Source organism: Babylonia areolata, chromosome 18 (assembly GCF_041734735.1).
Source record: "Babylonia areolata isolate BAREFJ2019XMU chromosome 18, ASM4173473v1, whole genome shotgun sequence".
In the NCBI taxonomy this organism is placed as follows: domain Eukaryota; kingdom Metazoa; phylum Mollusca; class Gastropoda; order Neogastropoda; family Buccinidae; genus Babylonia; species Babylonia areolata.
Genome location: NC_134893.1, coordinates 40274930 through 40300347, shown reverse-complemented (window position 1 = coordinate 40300347; position 25418 = coordinate 40274930). Strand labels below are relative to the sequence as shown.

At 42.9% G+C, this 25418-nt stretch overlaps 1 protein-coding gene and 1 pseudogene across 2 annotated transcripts; one reads left to right on the top strand and one right to left on the bottom strand.

The window, feature by feature from the left end:
- Positions 1-1608: 1608 nt before the first annotated feature.
- LOC143291982 (PCNA-associated factor-like) lies at positions 1609-6295 on the bottom strand. Its single transcript, XM_076602134.1, has 4 exons — positions 6146-6295; positions 5096-5188; positions 4378-4588; positions 1609-1865 (listed from the first exon to the last, which is right to left on the bottom strand). The coding sequence occupies exons 1-4, from the start codon at positions 6192-6194 to the stop codon at positions 1823-1825; spliced, it is 396 nt and encodes a 131-aa protein (XP_076458249.1). The 5' UTR covers positions 6195-6295; the 3' UTR covers positions 1609-1822.
- Positions 6296-14852: 8557 nt separating this feature from the next.
- On the top strand, positions 14853-20792 carry LOC143291980 (inositol oxygenase pseudogene; annotated as a pseudogene). Its single transcript, XR_013056605.1, has 2 exons — positions 14853-14990; positions 17305-20792. The product of XR_013056605.1 is annotated as an inositol oxygenase pseudogene (transcript).
- The last annotated feature ends 4626 nt before the right edge of the window (positions 20793-25418 follow it).

Sequence of the window (25418 nt, the reverse complement as noted above, 5' to 3'; positions counted from 1 at the left end):
TAAATACAAAGTTGCATGTCTCTGCTATTCTGCTTTCCACACCGCAGGACCTACTTATCTTTCTGACCTTATCAGTGTTAACACTCCCACAAGAAATCTCCACTCTTCCTCTGACGGTTTTCTTTTAAAACTTCGTGTCAATACAAGAACCTATGGTGAATGTTCTTTCTTCTTTGCTGTTCCTCACATCTGGAACAACCTTCATTATCATATTCGTGCATCTGATTCTATTTCTGCTTTTCGCCCATCACTAAAGACTCATCTTTTTAAAACCTATCCATAAGTACTCTCAACTTCCTTTTCTCCATCACCACCCATGTCAGCTCACTTTGGATGTATGTAGAGTGGGAAAGGGGGAGTGTGAGTGGGGGGAGGGTTTTTTGAGAAAGAGTGGCCATGAATGTTTTATTGTAATATTTTTCTTTCATGTAAAACGCCCTGAAACTGAGAGCATGGGTTAACCTTCGCTGGCAATCGTGGGTCGTACACGACCCAGAAGGGTACAAAAACACAAATATCTCAGCCAATTCTTAATATTTTTCTATGAAATTTCAGAACTGCTTCCTACACCTTAAAGGCCAACTTTTGCCCCAAAATGAAAAAAATTCATTAATTAGTTGAGTAATCAAAGGTGGCATTTTAACTACACACAGACGCTTGTGTGGGTCGTGTATGACCCATGCTTTTTAAAGAGGAAAAAACGTGGTCACCCCTCAAAAGCTTGTATGGGTCATGCATGACCCATACCTTTTTAACATTGATTTCAGAAGGTTTAATTTGCAATTAGTGAAGGAAAATAAAAAAGTTTTACTTTCAATAGCCTCACTACCCCACTACTCTCCCAATACCACCCCCTCCCCGCCCCGTTCGCCTGTCTTCAGCTATAATCTCCTTCCATCCCTTTCTCCAACATGTACCTGTGTGACTGAATTATCTTTGTGCGTGTATAGGATGCTACGAGTCATCTCTGTCTGTCTGTGCATGTGGTGTTATGCGTTCGTGTGTTTTATCAGTTGTGCATGTGTGTGAGCATGTGTTTCTTCTGAGTGTATGTGTTTGTGTGAGTCTGTGTGTGTGTTGCACATGTGTGTGTGTAATCAGTTGTTACAATATGTTTTCCTTTTCTATATTTTGTTGAGCTTTGGAGGAATATACAGGTTTTTGTCTCTTTACAAAGTATGGGTCGTGCACAACCCACACAAGCTTTGGAGGAATACACGTTTTTGTCTCTTTAAAAGGTATGGGTCATGAATGACCCACATAAGCTTCCGTGTGTAGTCAAAAGCAACAGCAGTATGGGTCGTGGACAACCCACATGAGCTTCCATGTGTAGTCAAAAGCGACAGCCAGTGAAGCTTAAGAATAGAGTGGAAGAATGAGGGCAGCCTTGGTAACTGCACAGCTTGTGCTTTAAATTTAAGCAACTCGTTTTCAATATAAACAAAGAGGCTAATTTGGAATATAACTCAAGAGACACATTTCTGCATATACTGAGAATCCTGACTGCACAAATTAAATTTTCTCTGGATTTAAAATAAGTTTCTGGCTGAACATGTAACATTTAATTTATCCTTTCTCCCAAGAAATATCAAACCAAAGAAGTATAGAGCCATTTTAAACAAACATTTAATTCTGCAATATCTCACTTTCACACATGGCAAACTGCAGAAGGATAATAACTGCGCCTTTAAAATGATTCTTTTCTGTGTGTGACTTTTCTTTCTTTCTTTCTTTCTTTTTTTTTTTTTTAATAAAAAGGCAATTAAGATTTATGTACACTAAATGTCAGATGCAAGCATTCACTCATGAAGTAGCACTTTCATCAGCTGTCATCTTCATCACTGGAATCTAGGATCCTGGATGGCCTGCACATACACAGCAGTCACATCACTGTTACTCATTTTAAATGATAGTAACATATAATACTCAAGTCATTTCCAATAGGAAAAAGAAACAACACACACACAAATACTCAAGCCAAAGTTATGGACTTGTCAAAAACCAAAAAAGCTATTTAAAATAATAAAATAACAAAGGTGATAGAAAAGAAATTTCTAGCAGTGGCACAGAATTTCCAGAAGGTGGGGACACTAATTATACTGAGAGTCCCATGCAGTTCTACAGAGGTTATCAAACATGTAAGGTGTGACAATTTTAAACCACACCCACATTTCTGGGTTGGTAATCTTCCAATAAATTCTTTAACAGCTATCACTACTCAGTTCCCATTCCATTCAATTCTTTGAATCCAGTTATCACACATGCTGATCAAAAAAGTTCAGAACTTGTTTAAAATAGCACCAAAAACAAAACACAAAAAAACCCAAAAAAATCTTTAACAGCTATCACTATTAAATTACCTTTATATTTAGTTCATTGATTTCAATGTTACCACCCAAGCTGATTAACCTTCGCTGGCTATCATGGGTCGTACACGACCCAGAAGGGTACAAAAACGCTAGTATCTCAGCCAATTCTTAATATTTTTCTACAAAATTTCAGAAATGCTTCCTACACCTAAAAGGCCAACTTTTGCCAAAAAATGAAAAAAATTCAATAATTAGTTAATGAGTAATTAAAGGTGGCATTTTAACTACACACGGATGCTTGTGTGGGTCATGTAAGACCCATGCTTTTTAAAGAGGAAAAAACGTGGTAACCCTCGAAAGCTCGTGTGGGTCATGCACGGCCCATACCTTTTTAATAGTGATTTTAGAAGGTTTAATTTGCAATTAGTGAAGGAAAATAAAAAAGTTTTACTTTCAATAGCCTCACTACCCCCCCCCCCCCCCCCCCCCCCGCCCCCCCAATCGTCCCTTTCGCCTGTATTCAGCTATAACCCCCTTCCATCCCTTTCTCTAACACCATGTACCTGTGTAACTGAATATCTTTGATTGTGCGTGTATAGAATGCTATGAGTCATCTCTCTCTCTGTCTCAGTCTGTCTTTCTCTCTATCTCTCTGTGTGTGCATAAGTAGGGCTTGTATGTATGCGCATGTGGTGTTATGCGTTTGTGTGTGTGTGATCAGTTGTGTGTGAGTGTGTATATGTGTGTGAATGCATGAGCATGCGTTTCTTCTGAGTGTATGTGTTTGTGTGAGCGTGCGTGTGCAAGCGCATGTGTGTGTAATCAGTTGTCACAATATGTTTTCCTTTTCTATATTTTGTTATAAGCTTTGGAAGAATATACGCGTATGAAGAGCACAGGAACAGGAGTCATGATGGCTGCCGGAAAAAGAGGGCGCTAACCAGTGGGACAAAGGGGAGGTTACCTACTTCCGGGAGGTTATCGGCCGTATTTTCGTCTGCTCCGCATAGGCGGATAGTAGTCTGCACAGGACAGGAATGTCAGACTCCTGCCGGAGTCTGCACTAGTTGGGTCACGGTTAAGTATGTGTAATTAAATACAGGTTTTTGTCTCTTTACAAAGTATGGGTCATGCACGACCCACATAAGCATTGGAGGAATATACAGGTTTTTGTCTCTTTAAAGGTATGGGTCGTGGACGACCCACATGAGCTTCCATGTGTAGTCAAAAGTGACAGCAGTATGGGTCGTGGACGACCCACAAGAGCTTCTATGTGTAGTCAAAAGCGACAGCCAGCGAAGGTTAAGAGATTTCAATTAGAACATTTGTTGTTGTAAATGATACCATTCTCTATTGCTAAATGAATTTTTAGGACAAAGATAACTCTAGAAGTTACCTGTTTCTTTCCCTTTCTTTTAACTTATTTTTTCTTTTCAGACCATAGTAACCAAATCTGCTCTGTCAACTATTATGCAGAAAAAAACTTTTACGAAGATATTTTTTTAATCAATACAAATACTTAGGAGACTGATACTAAATGACATTGGTATCTTTTCCAATAAGTGCAATGTGCCCAATAGACTGAAATAAAAAAAGAATTACAAAAAAAATTCCCAAAGCTACTTTGCTATATACTTTTTTTTTTTTTTTTTTAAAGATATATATTATTAATAGATATAGATAGATAGTGCAGTTGTTGGTTGGGTTTTTTTTTGTTTTTTTTTTAAGAATTCAAGCAAAGACTGGTAGTTTAGGTTTGATAAAAAATGTTTTTAAGGCTGACAAGCAAATCCTAGCAAAGAACAGTATATCAGACTGAGAACTGTTCAGACGAGAGCAGAAATTTTAACATATTATATTCTTAACATTTTTGCAGATGACATATCTGATTTCACTGCCATGTTATAATTGTACAACCATTTCAATAGTAACACTTGCCATAAAGACATAAACTTTATTATCTCTCAAAAAGAAATTGTTGACACGTTTCCTGGAAAAAAAGAAAGAAAAAAAGACACACACACACAAAAAAAAGTTAAAAGGAGTCAAGAGTTTTAGTTTCACTCACTTTTTTTTCTTGCTGGAAGTGGTACTTGAGCCAGCAGAGGAGGATGAAGCCCCACTGACACTGCCACTAGGCTGAGAACTACTTGACTCCCCCTCTGGTTCCTCGTTCTCCTTGTCTGGTTGTGGTTTCTTGGTGAAGAAACTGCTGATTCCTTTCTGCCAGTCTGGAGTTGGTCTTGGACATACAGGATTACCACCGGCGTACTTATTACCTGCATACCACACAATGGTTTAAACAACCAGGTGAGGGGAGATCATTCAATTCAATTCAAAATATTTTATTCAATTCAAACATCATATCATTAAAATGCGAAAAAAAATACATGCATGTGACTAACTTTGGCGGACCTGTTCAGACTTATTTTTCTAACCAAAGTGACTCAGATTTCGCTAGTGGCTGCCAAACGTTTGAGTTGAGTCAGCAATCTGTTACGGTTTTTCTTTTTGTCTCTAGTTTAATTATTGCTTTATGAAATTACTGCCGACAGAATTGATTATCATGAGAATACATGCTTTTCAGCAGTTCCGTGGTGAGCTTAAAAATGTTGACACTGTTGATTTCAATGTGACTTCTACACAACACATATCATGTGGCTGACAACACGTCTGCAAGCTGTGGCATCATGCCAAAACCCCATAGCAAGTCAAGGAGAAAATGTTATGCTACAGTTATAGTACTTTTAAGCATAAATTTACAGATCTCAATCATTAACCAATACCTGAGGGAGAAGCTCCGGCTGCACTGCTACTGCTGCTCGCCGCTCCAGAGCTGCTACTTCCAACATTCTTTCTGGGTGCCCGCGCTGCTACCACTGAATCATAAAAAGAAAAATTAGTCCAACGCCAAACATAATGCTCAGACACTCCAAGTCAAACCATCACACTTGGTTTTTGTTTCCCACAGATATTAAAGTTCAGCCAATATGACTCAGTAAGTCAGTCATTTTGTGATGGGGTGGGCATATTTTTGGACACAGTGAAATCATATCTGCAGAACTAAAAGTAACCACTGGCCTTTCCATCAATCATGAAAATATCCCAAGAGTCAAGAACTCTTCTTCTTTTTTTTTTTTTTAAATACCAGTGTCTGAGTGCACAACTCAATGAGTAACTGCTTTTTATCAGATTTCTGAAAATACTTATTCATAATTATTCAAACTGCGTTAAATGAGTGAGGCACGTACACTATGTTTCAGTTTCAGTAGCTCAAGGAGGCGTCACTGCGTTCGGACAAATCCATATACGCAACACCACATCTGCCAAGCAGATGCCTGACCAGCAACGTAACCCAACGCGCTTAGTCAGGCCTTGAGAAAAAAGAAAAAAAAAGATACTGGTTAAGTGTCCACAAACAAGACTGGTCTTCATATTTTGTCATATTTTATCGTAATAAGGTGAAAATGTGCACTTTCAGTGTTTCACTTAAGTTACATACACATTCACGCTTAACGCTGATTGGTGGGCAATAAAACTAATAGCCTATTGACAGAAAATTTTACTTTTATACTTAAATATGAACAGTAATGACAGTGTGATGCAAACATTGACAGGTAGGCGAACTCGGAGGGCAGAATGACACAATGATACGATTCCACAGTAAGTATTTACAGTGCACACCTGCTCACTGTCAGCAAACTTACTGGTTTGCAAACCACTTACCACTGCGAACGCAAGAGAACTTGTCATTGACGCCAAAGCTAGACTTTGAAAAGACGATAAACCCCTCCACTCCAGAGATTGCTCATAGCTTTTACACGACCATTCATTACCTTTTCGTCCGGCAGCCGAACCACCACAGTCTGCTTTTGTTCGGACCATTTTGTCAGATGATGCAATAAAAATACTTGTGCCTAAAGCTTGCTCACTTTCGAGGGAAGCCACATCAGGCAGAATTCCCGCGTTCGTTACTTGACTTCCGGTTGCCCGAGAAAGTCATGTTGACACCCTCCCCCCCCCCCCCCTCTCTCTCTCTCTCTCCCCCCCCCCCCCCCCCCCGCCCCCCCGCCCCCCCCCACCCTTCCCCCCATTTTTTTTTCTTTCTTTCTTTCTTCCCCCCTCCCAATAACCGCCTCCAGTTTCAACTCCATTTTGATAACAAGCGTTCGAACCATATATGTTCGTCATGTTTTGTGAAGTTGCACACAAGACAAGGGCATAGGCACATGAAATTCATATTTTATGCCTTTCTTGCAGGACAAATGGATTTGTACCATGAGGGCACTGATGGCGGAAAGAAAGTAGGAAGTCCGTTTTATTTATCAGCTGCATAAACATTTCGAATAAATGTGCCAAGAAAGACTTCAAACTGATAAAAATTAGGAGATGAATAAGATATCTCTAGTCGGTACCTCAAACAAAAAACAGTTACTGCATGGTACAAGACCGTCACACCATTGATCGCCTCGCAGAAAGATACACAGAGAGAGGGATCGAGCGGCCGTCAGTCTGGCGTGAAAGGTGGAGCACGATCCTTTGCAAATTAAACAAATGTTGGCATCATTTCCAAACCAGCGTTGTGCAAATCTCTTTAAAAAAAAAAAAAAAAACCCCTGAAAACTGGGCTTTCCCAAATCTGTTAGCCGAGACGGAGCGCCCACACATTTGACCGGCATCAGAGTTCATGGCATCAGTGATCTTTTCCCACCCCTCTTGCGGCAAGTCGCTCAATGGTAGACGGTACATTGCGCGCGCCGTGCACACAGTGATGTGTATGTGTGTGTGTGTGTGTGTGTGTGTGTGTGTGTGTGTGTGTGCGCGCGCGCGAGTGTGTGAGGAGAGCTCTGCCGTGCGTGTGCAAGTGCATGTGTGTCAGTATGTATGTGGGCGTGGGTTGAGTGCGATGTCACAACCCGTAAGGGGTTGCCCATGAACCCCCACCCCTTCCCAGACTAGCTAACGTCCCGACAACACAAACACGGAGACACATTAGAGTTCAGTTCGTTGCTTTAATGTGGTCATGTAAAAATACACAAATAAATGAACGCCACAAAACAAGGCATTACAAACCAAAAAAATAACCTCTGTCTAACCACAGCACAATTCTGCAATTTACAGTCAACTGCAGCGCCAGTTCTGCTCAACCCCGCTGCCAGAGTTCAAACTCATACTGACAGCCGAAAACGGACAACACTTGTAGATTGAAAGCTGGTCGGCAAGAGGGACAGTGGGAAAGGGTACGATGGAAGTGTGGAGTGGGAGCGGGAGTGGGAACGGGAGTGAGGAAGTTTCCAGACTTGTGTTCTGGGGACCCGTCGAAGGCAGCGGGACGGAAGGGAGGGAAACACAGGAAAACCTGTCACCAGGTAAATAGGCACGCCACTGGCCCAGAGTGAAACACAGACCAATACAGAAGAAGGGGCGACAAGGGAAACGCCTCCACAACTTCACCGACGGTGCCCAACAGCACGCACGCTGGAACGGCGACCCGTCTCTCTTCAAAGCTTGGCCTCAATAGCCCAGGGGAATCTTTCTCTCCGGCCCAACCAGATAGATTCCTGAACTCGCTCAGAGTTAAAAAAATAAAATAAAAAAAAGTCCAGGAGAAGGGACATGCCACACACAAATCCCAGATATGCACGTGCAAAAGCATGAAGGAGAGAGGGAGGTGAAGGAGAGGGATGGAAAGAGGGGGAGAAGGGAGAGAGAGGGGGAGAAGGGAGAGAGAGAGAGGGGAAAGAAGGGAGAGAGAAAGGGGGAAAAGGGAAGGAAAAAGGTGCTGGCAGACAGGCATGCACACAGATCGCCAACGAGCCGTGACAGCGGTATGCATGTGTGTGTGCGTGCGCGAGTGTACCTGTATGTGTGCGCGAGAGCGTGTTCCGGTGTGTTTGTGAGTGTGCATCGTGGGAGCTGCGATATGAGTAACTGAACTGAAGTGAACTCATGTGGATGCAGTGCCGAGTGTTATCTTTCTGAAAAAATCTGTCTTCACTCACCCGGCCTTTCTCGTCCGAGTCAGTCACCGTCCGCTCTCAGTGTGCGTGTGCGCGCACGCCTCTGTGCGTGTGTGTCAGTGTGTGTGTGTGTGTGTGTGTGTGTGTGTGCTGATTGATTGATATGGACACTTACTTATACAGCGCCTATCCTCGACTGAATCGGAGATCAAGCTCAGTCTAAGCGCTTTACAAATACGGGGTCCGCATTTGCACAACTTGAACAGGCTTCCTACTCAGTAGTACCTGGATAGAGCCGACTGACGCCGGGCTGCCACTGCCGGGCGCTCATCGTTCGTTTCCTGTGTCATTCAATCAGATTTCAGACAATCACACATACACACTCAGACAGACATGTAACATTTTACGTGTATGACCGTGTTTTGTTTGTTTGTTTGATTGGTTTAGTTTGTTGTTGTTGTTTTTGTTTGTTGTTGTTGTTTTTTGTGTGTGTGGTTTTTTTGGGGTTTTTTTTGTGTGTGTGTGTGGTTTTTTACTGATTTACCCCGCCATGTTGGCAGCCACACTCCGTTTCCGGGGGTGTGCATCAGTGCTGGGTATGTTCTTGTTTCCGAAACCCACCGAACGCTGACATGGTTTACAGGATCTTTAACTGACGTGCGTATTTGAAGTTCCGTCTGAGTGCGTATACACACTAAGGGGGTCAGGCACTATTGAGCACTGAGGTCTGCACATAACTATGTCGTTTTTTCTTCTCCATTGTTTGTGTGTATGTGAGTGTGCGTGTGCGTGCGTGTGTGTGTGTGTGTGTGTGTACATGGTATATCTTGTGCTTTTTTGAAAAGTTTTTTAATTTATGTCAGTGGTTATTCATATCTCCAAGTTGTAGTGTTGTCAGTATTCAGTGTCTCTAGTATATTTTTTTTTTCAGTCTCACGGCTTATTTCAGTTCTTGTACTGCTGTATGACATTATGTCGGAACCATTGCATATATGTGCTGTTTCATGTGAGGCGCTTAGGAGCCCATTATGGAGTATTTGCGCTTATTAATATAATCATATCGTTGCAACAGCTGGCAGCACATGCAGCTGTAGTAGGTACGTAGGTTATAGTGGCTAGGTAGAACAGCTTAGTTAAGAGAGGGGAAAGATTAACAATAACTGTGACAACGGGGTGATGTATCGTGATACCTAACATCCGTGGCCCCAATGATTTGACACTGTCTGCTGTCATATGGAATGACATGCTACATGAGTGAATGACACATATCGGCGCACACGCACGCACGCGCGCGCGCGCGCACACACACACACACACACACACACACACTACACACTGACGGGCCAGGCCAGGCATACATACATACTACAGCTCTTAGTGCTGTAACCTCAGGCTTGGGGCCTATTTGGCCTTTGGGAACCATCCGTTGGTCGACTCGGAGAGAGTGGGGATGTAACTTGGGCAAGACATTCTCCACTGTAATCGAATTCTAGCTCAGCCGATAGTCGGGACAGCAACTGCATCCTCTGCTGTTCTGTTGGTCATGGCCGGACACGACAGACTATCACACTGTACAAATATAGACAGCATATTCTTTCTTTCTTTGGAGTCGCTCCGCCGTCAGAACAACCAGACGAAAGATGTATTGAATGATATATAACAGATTTTATATACTTTTTTTTTCATTGTGATTTCCCGAAAGTATATACCTGTCTGCCAAAAATGAATCACGGTAATAATATATCAGAGTATGGTTAATTAAGAAAAGCCCTGTTTTGTATTGTTGCGAAAGTGTGTCATCAACATAAATGGTATGTTGTTATTAGTAAAGTGTCATATTCGACTAAGATTAGGTTTGAAGAGCTTCATATTACATCACTCAGCCTGCTACTATCACGAATGACCTGATAAAATGTACCCGAGAATTACAGAGGATCTGTTACTGACCAAAACTCTACAAGTTTCACGTATCGTGTCGCCGCAATTTTCAAGGACGTTTTATTTGGTAAACAAAACATCATCATTATATAATGACTCGTGCGTCCATACACCCCACTTATATCAGCAGGGGTATTTTTCGCAATATCTGCTTTTATAGTTTAATCGGTTTTTTCTGTTCAGAATTACCCGTGTCACATAACGTCAGCTACGGTTTAAGAATCCAGACAATGTAAAACATGAAAAGAAAAATAAAGAAAAGAAAAAAAACAAAACAAAGAAAAACAAAACAAAACAAACAAAACAACAACAACAACAAAACAAAACAAAAAAACAACTCCCCTCTTCAGCAGTTGGGAAAGGTGTGGCCAACAAAAATAGCAAACAGTTTAGAATTCATTGCAAAATTAACTCTAATCATCCCTGTTGAGTAACAGAAAGGATCACCGAGTTGTTCATGCGCACTACCAAACTGTGCCGTCTTTCCTTTCTTGCCACCAAGAACCTCTTTCTAGTACTTCGCATATATTAATAGTATACTTATGTAGGATTTTTTTCTCCATTTTGGTGGACTTTAAGATGCCCATCTGCGTCCTCGGAGAGTTCCTTTGCACTTGGTAAGTCTTTGAGAAACTGTCCCAGATGAAGTATCCCCAAAACTGTGTGGGGCCCCCAGCGCATAATGCCCAACTGAACGATCATGTCTCTAAAGCCTGTTCCCATCACGAGTTTTGCCTGAGTTCCAAGGAATGAACAAGTGAAATGAAACGCACCAAGACATAATGCATTCTTCTGAACCTGCCAATTCTGAAATGGGGTGCTCAAAGAAGACGTGTATCTGGTCAGAATCTGCATGGATCTGGACATAGTTGTGTCACCTGTAGTAAGTATGACTGTCGACTATTCTGAGTAAGGGCTTTTAGCCCTATCGTTTGTGAAACATGGCTGGAGCTCTGGAGACAAATACTGAAAACTAGGTGGTTGTGTCGATCAAGGATATACGCCACTGAGCACCGGTGCCTAGGCCTGGTTTTCGTTTCTTGCTAGTTTTTGATTGGTAAATCAATATATTGAATGTCCTTGCCAGATCCTAATCCTGACTCTTGTAAATCACGATTGTCTCTGCAGGAGTGAGGAATCACGTCATCAGGAAAGATAGTTTCTGGCAGCAAGCTGTTACTTTGAAGTCCATTGTGGCAAACTGCAGTTTCAAGTTTGAGGACACAACAGTGAGACATGCAGTAGCCAAAGTTGCTCCCGTGCCACAAGATCTGTCATGGTTTTAGACGATCACAATTCCCTCTGTTAGAGTGGATACCTCTTTGATCATTGAGTTTTCAGCAATCAGTTTTGCCACACTTTTCCCCATTTGATAGCTCTGATCTTTAGAAACTGGGCTCCATTTCTTCGCTTTGTCACGCATGATGCAACAATCTCTTGGAAACAAACAAACAAACAAAAGAGAGCTTGCAGTGCAAGTTGTCTTTTTTCCTGGGAGTTGGTGGTCTGGCTGTGATATCCTCCTTCCCCTAGGCTTTCTGTCCTTATGTTAGTCTTTCACTGTTTGCATTTAAGAAAATGCTTGACATTTTAAAAGTTAAAATACACACAATGCATCACCCATTCACTTTGCAAACTTTGTGTAACCTTCAAACTTTGTATGGGTTTTGTGAACACATCGAATTTCATATTTCTCAGTATGAGTCTTGCTTTGCTCGTTCACTGATCTTATGCCTGTCACGAAGTTGTTTTTGTTCTAAATGATGCAGAATTTGTATGTCCACACTTATAACTGAATTTTCTGTTTAACACAAAGCAAATGAATGTAAATTCATTATTGGCACTGTTGCGTTGCAACCACCAATGCCAGTATACCACAGACTTCATCTATATACTTTTAAGAAGGAAAAACAACCAATATGTATACCCACTGCATTAAAACCACAAATAAATCCCTGTACGATGGATACAGTGTGACTTCTTTCATAAAAATGCATTCGAAAAAAAAAAAAAAAAAAAATCACGCTTTGTTTACATTGTGGCCCTTGCGGTCGGCTTAGACATAAAGCATCAGTGTAAATTAGACTGAGTAAATGCAATACTTCATAGTACAAAACAAATATATTACAACGCAGTGCCTAATTGTGCCAGCAGTTACCTCACGGTGCTAATGAAACCCTTCGTATAGCAATCAGGTTCCTGGCATTTGAGCACTTTCAGTACTCCTGAAGTATTTCATCACATGAATAGCTTTTACGGCACGTAATCCAATTTCAAAGTCATTCATGAATCACTCAAGAATCAAGAAAGGTCCGCATAGACTTTCATCGCCGGAGAATTCAACTTCACATCCGTTAATTATTCGGGACTGATGTCGAGCTGTTCGCTGCACATCGATCCATGATCGATGGCCAGCGCCGTCCTTCATTTTTTTGTCACTGAAGTCCATGCTCTATATCGTCTACACAAACTGTCGAAGAAATCTGTGAAGGATGAATGATTTCCAAACCTTTCAGTTTCCTAAAACATTTCTTCAACACTCCAATGTCTCGGACACACTGCCATAGCAAAACAAATAAGTTAAAACTGGACAGACACGGTCTTTCCACAACAACAAAAGCTGTAAACAGGAAGACAGTTGCATAGAACCCGGCAAAGCCACTTTGGAATCAGCCGTTTGAGGATGATGTTGTTTGGGAGCGTGTAGTTGTCAATAGCTTATTCTAAATCCTTTCTGCAGACATGAAGTTAAGCCGTGTCTGATGAAAAATGTGGATATGGTGCTGTTTAAAGCACATATACCCCGAAACGTCATTTCATGGGCCCAAAGAAGGAAAAATGGCCTATATTTACCCTCCCCCTGCATTTTTCCGTAATTCAAACTTGTCAGACAGGGAAATTATTATATTACTGATATTTCTGACATAAAAAACACACTAGAAAATCACTAGGAAACCCCCACTCCACCCCACCCAACCCAACCCCACCCCCGTCGGGGTAAGGGTAACCATTTGCCACCCGACAGACTGTACGTAGGTGGTAACACCTGGCACTGAGATGCAGATACAGTGCCACCGCGACGAAGGATAGAAATGGCGCCGGGATCAGTGCGTTGAGTGGGGGTGGTGGATTGTCATTGGTGGAGGTCACCGGTGGTTGTTGGATGGGGTGGGGGTGGTGGGTGTGATGGTGGGTGCCTGAGATATGAAGGGAATGTTTTGCTGAACTCGAGTTCACATTGGTCTGTATGGATCACTGACTTGATGAACTGTTTGCCCCACAATTATGCTGTTCAAGTTCGACTGTGAGGTCTGAACTGAACTGCCTACAGCTCGTGCGCGTGTGTGTGCCCCTTTTAAATGTAAGTAGAATTGCATAATCTCTCTCTCTCACTCTCTGTCTCTGTCTCTACCAAGTGTGTGTGTATATATATATATATATATATTGGTAGAGTTGAGTTGAACGACCTATCGGCGTGATGCCCTTAAGGTCAAGTTGTTCGTGGCTGTGGTCTTATCCATGGGAGTGTGATGTGGTCAAGGCGTTGGTCCTGGAATATATATATATATATATATATATATAGAGAGAGAGAGAGAGAGAGAGACAGACATACATACATACATACATACATCGGTTTTTTCCACCGGCATTCAGTCAACATATTTCTTCCCCACCACTCCTCTCTGTGATTGGCGAAGTGAACGTCCACACCCTGTTGTGAACACTGCTCTTTCCGTCTTGAGGGGAAAAAATGTGCCGGATATTGCCTATCGATATCTATCTCACCCCCCCCCCCCCCCCGCCCTCCTCCCCCACCACCACCCTCATCTCGAGTCTTCCCCCTCCTCTTCCTCCCTATTCAGTCTTACAGTACGACACACAACTAAACAACATACACACACACATACATACATATTGCGTGTTCATTCACCCAACTCATTTTTTTTTTTCCATGCCGCTGTTAAACAGAGATATCATCGCTCGTCAGTGGCACACAGTTACACACTGAGCAGTGGTGAATGGCTTCAGCTCCCGACAACTCTAAAATCATTAACGAGGTCTAATTATACTCCAAGCTGGTGCAGAGGCAATCGCTTTGTTGTTGTGTACTGCCGCGTTCGAGCTGTGTTCTTCGTCAAGCCCACACCCTGGGTGTAAAACAGTGTGTTAACTGTATCCTAAAAATTGGACCCACTCACCACCCTCTATCTCTTCTCTTCCCGGCCGGGTCCATCATGCCAATAACTACTATGATATATTTCTGCGAAGTTCATCAGTGTTGAAAGAGATACGCTCAAGACCATTCTGTCTTAATGTCAGTATAGTTCAGTATTTATGGCAATCCGTCAAATAGAAAGTGGTGGGTGGTGGAAGGGGGGTGGAAGAGACTGAAGCAAAAACAAAACAAACAACAACAACAATAAAAAAAACAACGTACTATTGATAGTTTCACGAATACATCCAACCCCGACACACGTGTGTGTGTGTGTGTGTGTGTGTGTGTGTGTGTGTGCGGGTGTGTGTGTGTGTGTGTGTGTGTGTGTGTGTACGCGCGCGCGCGCAGCTGCCACAACCATCTGCGTGCGCCGTGTGACGTCTGACAGCTATATATATATACATGGATCACTATTTAACACGTGGCCTACTTTCACCAACTGCTCTCTGGCGTGCAGACGCGCCACGGTTATGAGTTGAGCCCACTGAGATCGTATTTACAGGTCAGTGGTTGAGCCCCCTTACCAAGGCGATCGACACGGCGGTGAAAAAAGCGACCATCGGGCAGGTGAGTAAAGTGATGGTGGTGATGGTGTTGTTCAAGGGAGCAGTGTGAGGGGTGAGACTAGATATAATACAAAAAGGTGAATCTGAACTGAAAGTTATCATAGTTCAACTCTAGCACCCTTCTTCGTAGCACGGCGGTAACAGCAGCTATCAGATGTGTAATATATATAAAGCAAGTCACCAGTTGATCCTCTCCCCGCCCCAACTTAATTTTGTAAAAAAAAAAAAATTAATAAGAACTCAGTGTAGCCGAGACCGATAAAATTACTGCTTACATGTGTTTGCGTGTGTGTGTGTGTGTGTGTGTGTGTGTGTGTGTGTGTGAGAGAGAGAGAGAGAGAGAGAGAGATCTCCATGGTACAATTCGTAACTTTGACTGAGCAACACCGCGGCTTGCTCAAAGCTACACATCTGCGATGTCGGTAATTCCAGAATATATTTGATATAGCACGATATAGTCATGTGAAACTGTACGTCCAACACACATTTGCCTCGTTCTTCTGGTATAATGTTTCACTGAGGGTCCAATGGATAAGCTGAACCGATCCTTATCAGATCGCACACACTCTGTCCTTGTAAATGGAAACCAGTCTGTTCCGTCTGTGCTCAGATATGGTGAACCACAAGGTTCCGTCCTGGGACCTATACTCTTTACAATGTACACACAACGTCTAAGTTTGATCATCCAGCAGTCTGTACCTCACTATCATCTGTCTGTTTGCTGACGATTCTCAACTGCATGATTGTACTATTCCCTCTGAAATTCCATGTTTAGCTTCTAAATTTAAAATTGGTATAGAAAATGTAGCAAAGTGGGTGAAACAAAACAAACTAAAAATGAATGATGACAAAACAGAACTCGTGTTGACTGGTAATAAAAATAAGCTCAAGCAGATAAATACAACGTCTGTCATTTGTTCTGGCATAGAAATTTATTTTTCTAGTTCTGTCCGCAATATTGGTTTTTATCTTGATTCATTCTTCACGATGGAAACTCATGTGAACCACTTGTGTAAAGTTCTTTACTTTCAGCTTCGTAAGATTAGTACCCACCCCCCACCCCCTTCCTGTCTGTTGATGCCGCCAACAAACTTGCTGTTGCCTTCATTTTATCCAGCCTCAGTAGATTATTGTAATTCTCTTTTTGCTGGCCTTCCCAATGATAAACTCTACAAGCTCCAGAAAATGAATAGTGCAGCTCGACTCGTCCTTAAAAAGTCGAGGAGAGTGAGTGCTACTGCTCTCCTGCGGACACTTCATTGATTGCCTGTTCAAGCCAGAATTGAATATAAAGTTGCCTGCCTTTGCTTTCAGTGCCTGAATTGTGATACCACACCCTCATATCTTTCTGAGCTTGTCAACCCGTACTTGCCAAACAGAACATTGGGATCTCTTGATTCCTCCCAGCTAACTGTTCCCCGATAGTTCCTTAACTCCTGTTGAAAGAGGTCATTTTCCGTCTTCGGCCCAACAACTTGGAATTCTCTGCCTATTGCTCTCAGACAAACAACTCATATATCTACCTTGAAAATAAATCTTAAAACTTATCTCTTAAAAAAACAACAACTTGTCATAGCTCAAACAGTGCTGTTGTCTGCCCATGGCAATGTGAGTGTGTGTGATGGGAGGGTAGAGAGAATGGGAGTGGGTAGATGGATGGTGGTGGTGTGGTTCGAAAGGGAGAATACCCGATTTTTACCCCTTTTACCTTTTCTATCCAAAATTTTATTTTGCAGTTTTTACAGAATCGGTGGCATGCAGATTACAATAATGTTCCTTTTTACATGTATGTATTTTAAGTGAAAATTGCTGTCATCTCAGCCGTTTAATCATGTGTGTGTCTGTGCGTGGGTGTTAGTGTGAGTGTTGGAGTGTAACAGTTGTAGTATTGATAGTATGTTACTTTGTCAGTTTTATGCATTGTGTTTTTTTTATAATATTAATGATTCTGTTTTTACGTTTCGACTACTTTTTACGTGTTTTCTTGTTTCACTTTAGGTACTGGATTGTAAAGCGCTTAGAGCTGGCTTATGCTTGTATATATATTATAGCTCTATATAAAAATAAAATATTTTTAAATATTATTATTATCAGTGCTTATCTGTACCATGCCTACACACACAAACACACACACAAACACACACACACACACACACACACACACAGAAGCATGCAGTACCAGCTGGAAATTGTACGTTCCAAAGTTACTGTCTTTGACTGTCAAGAATAAAACAAAATTATAATGATAATAATAAAGCAACCTGTTGAAGAATCCTTTACCTCTTGCATACCTGGGTTCTCGACTTTTATTTCAGACTCCGTTTTGTGAGCTCCACAGCAAGTGGTCGACGGACTAACGAAGCGTTCGGCCTGCAAGGCAAGGACTCTGCCGGCTTCCCCAGCCATGTCAACAGCGGCAGAAGGCAGTGGCCCCACCCCCCTCACCGACCCCACTGACTACCGCCCCGAGGTCAGGGAGGTGAACAGCTTCCGTGACTTCACGGTGGGCAGTGTGGCGGAGCACGTGGTGCGGACCTACCGGCTGATGCACACCCACCAGACCCTGGACTTCGTCAAGGACCGCCAGGCGCACTGGGGCCGCCTTGACCACGGCAGTTTCACCATCCTGGAGGTGGCGGACATGCTGAACGGGGTGGTGGATCAGTGTGACCCTGACCTCGACGTGCCCAACTCCTTCCATGCCTACCAGACGGCGGAGGCGATCCGCCAGAAGCACCCGGACAAGGAGTGGCTGCAGGTGACGGGTCTGATTCACGACCTGGGCAAGGTGATGGCGCTGTGGGGGGAGCCCCAGTGGAGCGTGGTGGGGGACACCTACCCCGTGGGATGCCGCCCCGACTCCAGCATCGTGTTCGGCGTGGAGAGCTTCTCCGAGAACCCCGACAAGAAGAACCCCAAGCTCAACACCCGCCTGGGCATCTACGAGGAGAACTGCGGGCTGGACAACGTGTACATGTCTTGGGGGCACGACGAGTACATGTACCGTGTGTTGAAGGGCAACGTCCACAGTCTGCCCGAAGAGGCCTTGTACATCATCCGCTTCCACTCCTTCTTCCCCTGGCACACCTCTGGAGCCTACAGCTACCTGTGCAGCAACAAGGACCGCGACATGCTGGCCTGGGTCAAAGAGTTCAACCAGTTCGACCTCTACACCAAGACCACCGAAAAGCCAGACGTCGGCGCGTTGCGTGACTACTACGAAAGGCTGCTGCAGAAATACGTGCCGGGTAAACTCCGGTGGTAAAGCTGACGACTGGCTTTGGGAAATTTCGTGCTTTTTTGGGAAATTTCGTACTTTTTTATTCCAGTAGTAGGGCAAAAAAAAAAATAAAAAAAATGATGTTTTAAAATTAGTAAAAATTTTTTTAATAAAATTGAGAAATAAATAGATAAAGACCACTATATATTTTGCCTCTCTGCTGAGAAATAACGCGGCATTAGCAACAATAGTTATTTTCTTCGAGTTCACATCACAGCTAAACAAAAAAGCACGTGGTAATGGGTTCATGTATTATTTCCAACCCAGCTAAAAACCTCTATCTTTTTACATGGTTCACTGGCAGAGTATTCAGTTCAAACTTGCACGAGTTTTATCATGCGCGACCTCTTAATCTGTCTTCTGTATAGACTGATCTTCTTCTTCTTCTGCGTTCGTGGGCTGCAAACTCCCACGTTCACTCGCATATACGCGAGTGGGCTTTTACGTGTATGATGGTTTTTAACCCGCCATGTAGGCAGCCATACTCCGCTTTCGGGAGTATAGACTGATCCATACCGAACAATCTGACGGAGAAGCGGGGGAAAGAAAGTGCAGAAAACCTTTCTGTCACTACTGACTTCCAGAGTGGTAAGTTTATAAAAGATTTAACTTGGTTGTCTCTGTATAAATTGACAGGAGTTAGTCCTTTGGCTTCAGTACACGCAACATCACAAAATATTAAGCACAATCAAATTAAGAACATGAAAAGCAGTTAAAATATACAACAAAATAACTTCACTCCAGTATTAAAATAAATGTTGGCAAGGCAAGGAAATACACGTGTCACTGACACTAAAACACAAGATTAGCGAAAATTAACCCGCCGCTACACACAAACGCATCGACTCAGTTTTCACCCCCATCCTCCTCATACATGCACGTAGACCATTTCCTGACACATTGAAATAAAAGGATAACTAAATATTATAATAATAGTACGATAACTACTATTTGTACTACTACTAATGATAACAATAATGATTATCATCATTATTGTTGTTAACACTATTATCATCACTACTTCTACTACTGCTGCTGCTACCACAACTACTACAAATACTAAAATATTTTTTTTTAAACTCGCCCACTCACATGTACACCCAGTCAACACGCCTCGACACACCTATACATCAGGAAAGATAGGTAATAACAGTGCACCAGCCACTGTCATAACAAATCATTATGAAGATGATGATGACAGAACCACAGTAAATTCAAGTTAAAAAACAAAAAACCAAAAAAAAACACCCAAAAACAGAAACCGTTGAGTGTAAAATGGAAATGGCACTTGGAACAAAGACTTTTTGTACACATTTTACCGTGCGGTAGGCATTCTGTATCGTTTACCAGAAGGTAAAATCTCAGTTTCAGATGTGTGTGTTTCTGAATCGTTCTTCAGGGCAGTTCGCTTGACATCAGATTGTATAAATCATGAAGAGATGTTAAGTATGAGTATGCTTTTAATGAGTCTTTTGTTTGGGGTACGCTTAAATGATTTTAGCTTTCTGAGAAGAAACCGTCTTTGTTAAGCTTTCTTACAAGTTACATATATGACCACTGTGAACAGAAATGTGCAATTTATCATCAATCAAAGTTGCAAGATATCTGAAGTGAGGCTATATCTCCACAAGTTCACCGTCAGTTACAGTTGACTGAAGTTCATTTATATTTTGCCTACATTCAACGCTAATTCATTCGTCTTCCCCAGATTTGATTGCAGACTGTTTTTCATGCATTACTTCCTCAGGATTTCACCATTATGAAAATATTCCTAGTTACAGCATCATTTGATTATGTATTCACTATGTTTTTAGTTTGTCTTGTTTGTTTCCTTGCTTTTAAATATGGGTTCACTTCTGCTTGTTAACTCAATGGTGATGGGCGAGGGAGGGTATCGGTCGGCTACAACATAAACAGTAAACCTTTAACTGGCAGCAAGATGAGGGGGCACGGAATATGTCCAGTGGAAAAACCTTTTGCTATGGATGATCGGTTTTCATCTCAGTTTTAAAACGAGCCTCAGTCGTCGACCAGATGCCTCGACATGCTTTGGCAATGATCTTGATACTGCCCCCATCTGTTTGGTTTGTGTTTAACTAATATTTTCGAATCATATATTCTGAATATCAAGGCAAGATATTGTCCCACGGTGTTACTGATGTCTAGCTATGCCAGGTTTTCGCACATAATTTATCTGTATACAATATGCCAGTTGCTGATGTAGCCTAAATGCCAGCCTTTTCACATGTAATTATGTAGTCTTTCAATATATCTTTGCAACATATTATTTTACTGGTGTCAGTTTTTGTCCGATTTTTGTATATATTCAATATTTACGCAACATCGTGTTTTTGTGCTGTGAAAATGGGGCAAGTTTTCTCATTTCAGTTTATGCAACATAGCCCTACTGTGTGTTACTGCCGTTTAACAATGCCTGGGTTTTCATACTATACCCTACTTATCATGAAGGCCTCTCTTGGGCAAAAGGGTGACAGTATTAATAAAGACCAATACGAGGAAAAATAATTATCAGTACTTGCGTTGTTGTGGCATGTCAGTGTGTGTCAGGAGTCAGCGTGTGTGTGTGTGTGTGTGTGTGTGTGTGTGTGTGTGTGTGTGTGTGTGCACCAGCACAATATGTTTCACGGCCAACACTCTGTGTGCGTGTGCGTGTGTGTGTGTGTGTGTGTGTGTGTGTGTGTGTGTATGCATGCACGTGTGTGTACTTCCAGCCAGCTTGATAATAAGATAATCGCCGTATGCGGTAGTTCAGTTCAAATCATAGTATAGTCAAGATGGAGCCAGAGGCGATGTGTTAGATCGAAGCCGGGCCTGTGTTCATTCCGCACTTTGTGCACCTCGAAGAGCGCTTTGCAACAAGACAGCTGTCCATGGCAAATTTGTGTGGAAGCATGAAAATACCCGCAGCCTTCCACACCAACCACGACAGACATATAGCAAACTGATGTTGGTCGTGTTTACGGAAAGAAAGACGAAAACACACAGACTGACAGTTCTCTCAGTCTCTGTCTCTGTATCTCACAGACACACACACACACACACACACACACACACACAGGGCACTGACTGCACACCGTCAAATTTACCTTCATACTGTGACACACATACACTGTGACACACATACACACACTGACACAGACACACACACACTGTGACACACACTGACACAGACACACACACTAGAGACACATAGACACAGACAGACAAACAGACACACACACACACTCACACACACACACACACACAACTATGACTATTTTGAATAAATAATTGTAAGCCGTGAAGGGTTCTCCTGTGAAGCCATTCAGTGACAAGTGAGGAACAGGGACAAGTAAAGAGACGAGTGAGACTGTCAGGAAGAAACACACTTCACAATTCACCGGACTGTGAACGAAGGAAGTTCGTTGTCCTCAAATGTGAGAGAAAGAGAGGCAGACACGGAGAGGCTGAGGGTTCATACACAGCTGTCACAGCCCGGAATCGACCCTTCATCACCCAGCCTTTCTAATGTGGACCTTTGCCTACTGATGTGCGTGTATGCGTGCGTGTGTGGGTATATATCTGTGTCATCTATCTATGTGTGTGTGCATGAGTGTACGTGTGCCAGCTTCAGTGCCTGCGGCTTGTGTGTGTGTGTGTGTGTGTGTGTGTGTGTGTGTACATGCAGACATATAGACATATATGTTCCCTCATATAGTGCAAAATCCTTGCCAACACAAGTGTGTGTGTGTGAGTGTGGGTGTATTCGCTAAATTGATGGATTGATGAGAAGGCAGAACAGAGAGAGTGGACGAACAAACGAACGAACGAATAAATGAATAGTCTATACAATGTGAATTTGAGAGTAGTTTCGCAATCTTATTCGAGGCATATGAAGACTGTGGAGTTCTATCAGGGACAACAATTAATTATTGATCAAGTTGTTTCAGATCAGCTTCGGTCTTAGCTCCCTTGGGTATACACAGACCCCACTTGGCTGAGGTTCATTTTCACTACACATATATATACAAAGATATGTATATATATATATATATATATATATATATATATATATATATATATATACACCCGCACGTTCCAATATCCCGTTGCTCCAACAGTGTAGGCATGCATACACTCACATACCTCATCCTCTACCCCCCCTCCCCCCGGCACCCTCACCTCCCCCTCACACACACACACACACACAAACATACGCACGTGCACAGAACTATCCTGACACTTCTGTACACTTACACCCTTGCACATGCACAAACGCACTCAAACACACAGACCCACACATACACACAGACACACACATACACACACGCACAGAGGCTGCCACTGATTGGCCGCAAGAGGGATGGGAAAAGATCTCTGATGCCAAGAACATTTTCACTGAGTTGCAAAGAGGCGTCAAAGCGTGCGGACTCAGTGATCAGCAATACACTTCAAAACATCTGCTTAAAACACGCTTGTTCATTTCATTTCAGTTTCTCATTGACGGAGGTGTCACTGCGTTCGGACAAATCCATATACGCTTCACCGGCCACACTGATCTGCTAGGCAGACGCCTGACCCGGCAGTGACCGGCGTAACCCGGGCCAACGCGGCGCTTGGTCAGGCCTTGAGGGAAAAAACCGAAGAGAATAGATAGATGAAAAATAGAGAACACAAAACTGCTCTTTTAAGAGCACTGAGCCGCACAAAAACACCCGCTTTGCCCCGTCGAACCGTTCGCAAGGAACTGCCGTATGAATGCACCCGGCGATTCCTCCGAACACGTTAGATGGAACTCAGTTCTCACTTGAAACACATCGAACCTTAAGGTCTCTTGCTCAGTTTTCAGTTTCAGTTTCACTGAGTTTCTGAAGGAGGCGTCACTGTGTTCGGACAAATCCATATACGCCACACCATATCTACTTGGTAGATAGTGCCTGATCAGGAACATAACCCCAGGCAACACGCTTTGTCACTGACTTGGCTGAGGCCTTGAGTACATGCACTATATTTGTGTATGTACCAGAGCTGAGTGGATTTCTCCGAAGAATTTCCCAGAGGTCAACACTTTTGTTACCATGGGTTCTTTTTCAGTTCTCAGTTTTCAAAGTCTCATCCGAGTGACTAGACGCTGTTAAATTTCTCAAAGTTGGCGGGAGAAAGGGCAAGAGCGGGACGGATTCGAACCCACTGAGACCCTCACAGACTCTGTATTGGCAGATGAGCATCTCAACCATTCTGCCACATTCCTCCTTGCTCAAGCAGGGTCCACTGAATAAGGTCAGAGCCATGTGCCGGTAGGAGTTTACCCCGGCGGCTATTTTACAGACTTACGAGTTTATCCTCGCCGGTCGTGGTCGCCGCGGGGGGACAGCTACGGTATTCGGATTGTTCTTACTGGAGATCTGAAAATGAACAAGCATCGTTCCCCTTTTTAAATTATCTTTTCATGTATATTTTTCTTCTTTATGGTGGTTTTTAGATAGTTTAGTGGCCTCCTCAGTTAAATATTGTGCTTATTATCGTGCACTTTTCTATTTTCATTAGTTCAGTTTATTTATGCTCTTTCATTGATTTCTTTTTTGTTCATCCGCACCACGCAATGCTGGACGTGTGAGGGTCAAAGTGACCGTACGTCGCTAAGATTGAAGATTGATTCGTAAAATTCAGAATCCAATTCGGCGGAAGAAAAACATTTGATGTCACCTGCCTTTGAATCAGTAACACCGTGCTGGATGACCTCATTGACGAACGTCCATGCCTCTTTCTGATTTATACCTACATCAATGATCTGCCTCGGTGATAAGCTGGCATAAAAGCACCCCTGTTTGCAGATGATACGGCAACTGATATACAAAGTTGTAGCAGCGCCCCAGGACCATGTTCAGCTATAGCAAGACTTCCACAGACTCGCTGAGTGGCACCGTGACGGGGAGAAGAGCTTGGACATCGATGGTGTTCCACTGACCCTGGAAAATGCTACACTTTGCCTGTAACAATGAGCATGAGATACTATATGCTGACACGGAAGCAAGCGTATGGACTCAGTGCATGGCCACATGCTGCAAACAGTGGACTGCACCAAATGCCTTGAAGTGACAGTCAGCATTTGAGCGAAGACCGGAGCTAGAAGAAACACTGACATGGAGAACATCTGTTCCAAGCTTGCGAACAAAACCATAGGCTTCTTGAGGAGTAATTCAAAAGCCCAGATCATAGGAAATTTGCATATATTGGCATTCATGTCCTCTGTCCGTCCAGTACTCGAATTTTCATCATTAGTCTGGGATCCATACCAAAAACAGGACCACTGCAGTCCGGCGACCGTCTGGAATCAGTCCAACGACACACAGCAAGGCGCTACAGATTGAACACGTGAAGCGTCTCTGATATGATTGATCAGCCCAAATGGCCCACAGGCTCCAGTCTACAACGGGGACGCCAAACGACAAGGCCGGCTACGCTGTCCAAACTGCAGCACGACTGACAAAGAAAACACGCCCTCCCTGAGGCACAAATTAACCCCACACCGCTGCGACAACGACGAGCTCATCCAGAACAGCTGCCCCAGATCTACTCAGCGGTGCAGGACACAAGACAGACAAGCAGGATTCCTCCCAAGAACAGTAGAATCAGATCGAGACTGGACTGCCTTGGACAACAGCTGTGTAGGCCAATACTGCTGGCACCTTTGTGATGAGGGTGTCACAGTGGCTGCCAGATGCTTACAACCAGTGAACCACCGCCAAAGAAACTGAGAAAGAGATTGGATGTAGGGAAATAATACTTTTCTTTTTCAGTGTAGGGATCATGGATCGGGTCAGTTTACTCAAGGAGGCGTCACTGCATTCGGACAAATCCATATATGATACACCACACCGTCTGCCACTGACCGGACTGGCAGCTTGAAGCAGATGCCTGACCAGCAACGTAACCAAACGCATTTAGTCAGGCCTTGAGGGAAAAAAAGAAAGTAAGCAGATAGATAATGAAATAAAATAAACTGCGGAAAATACAAATAAATATAGATTCTAAAAAAAATAAAAATAAAATAAAATAAAAAAGATGAAAATAAAAACAATAACAACAACAATATAATGGTAACGAATAAACAAATACATGTAAATAAACATGCAGACACACACCCAC

Coding starts and splice junctions, on each gene's coding strand:
- LOC143291982 (XM_076602134.1), bottom strand. CDS start 6,194: ATGGTCCGAACAAAAGCAGACTGTGGTGGTTCGGCTGCCGGACGAAAA. Junction 5,189..6,145: donor TTCGGCTGCCGGACGAAAAG/GTAATGAATGGT, acceptor TTTATGATTCAG/TGGTAGCAGCGCGGGCACCC. Junction 1,866..4,377: donor ACTTCCAGCAAGAAAAAAAA/GTGAGTGAAACT, acceptor GTGTATGTGCAG/GCCATCCAGGATCCTAGATT.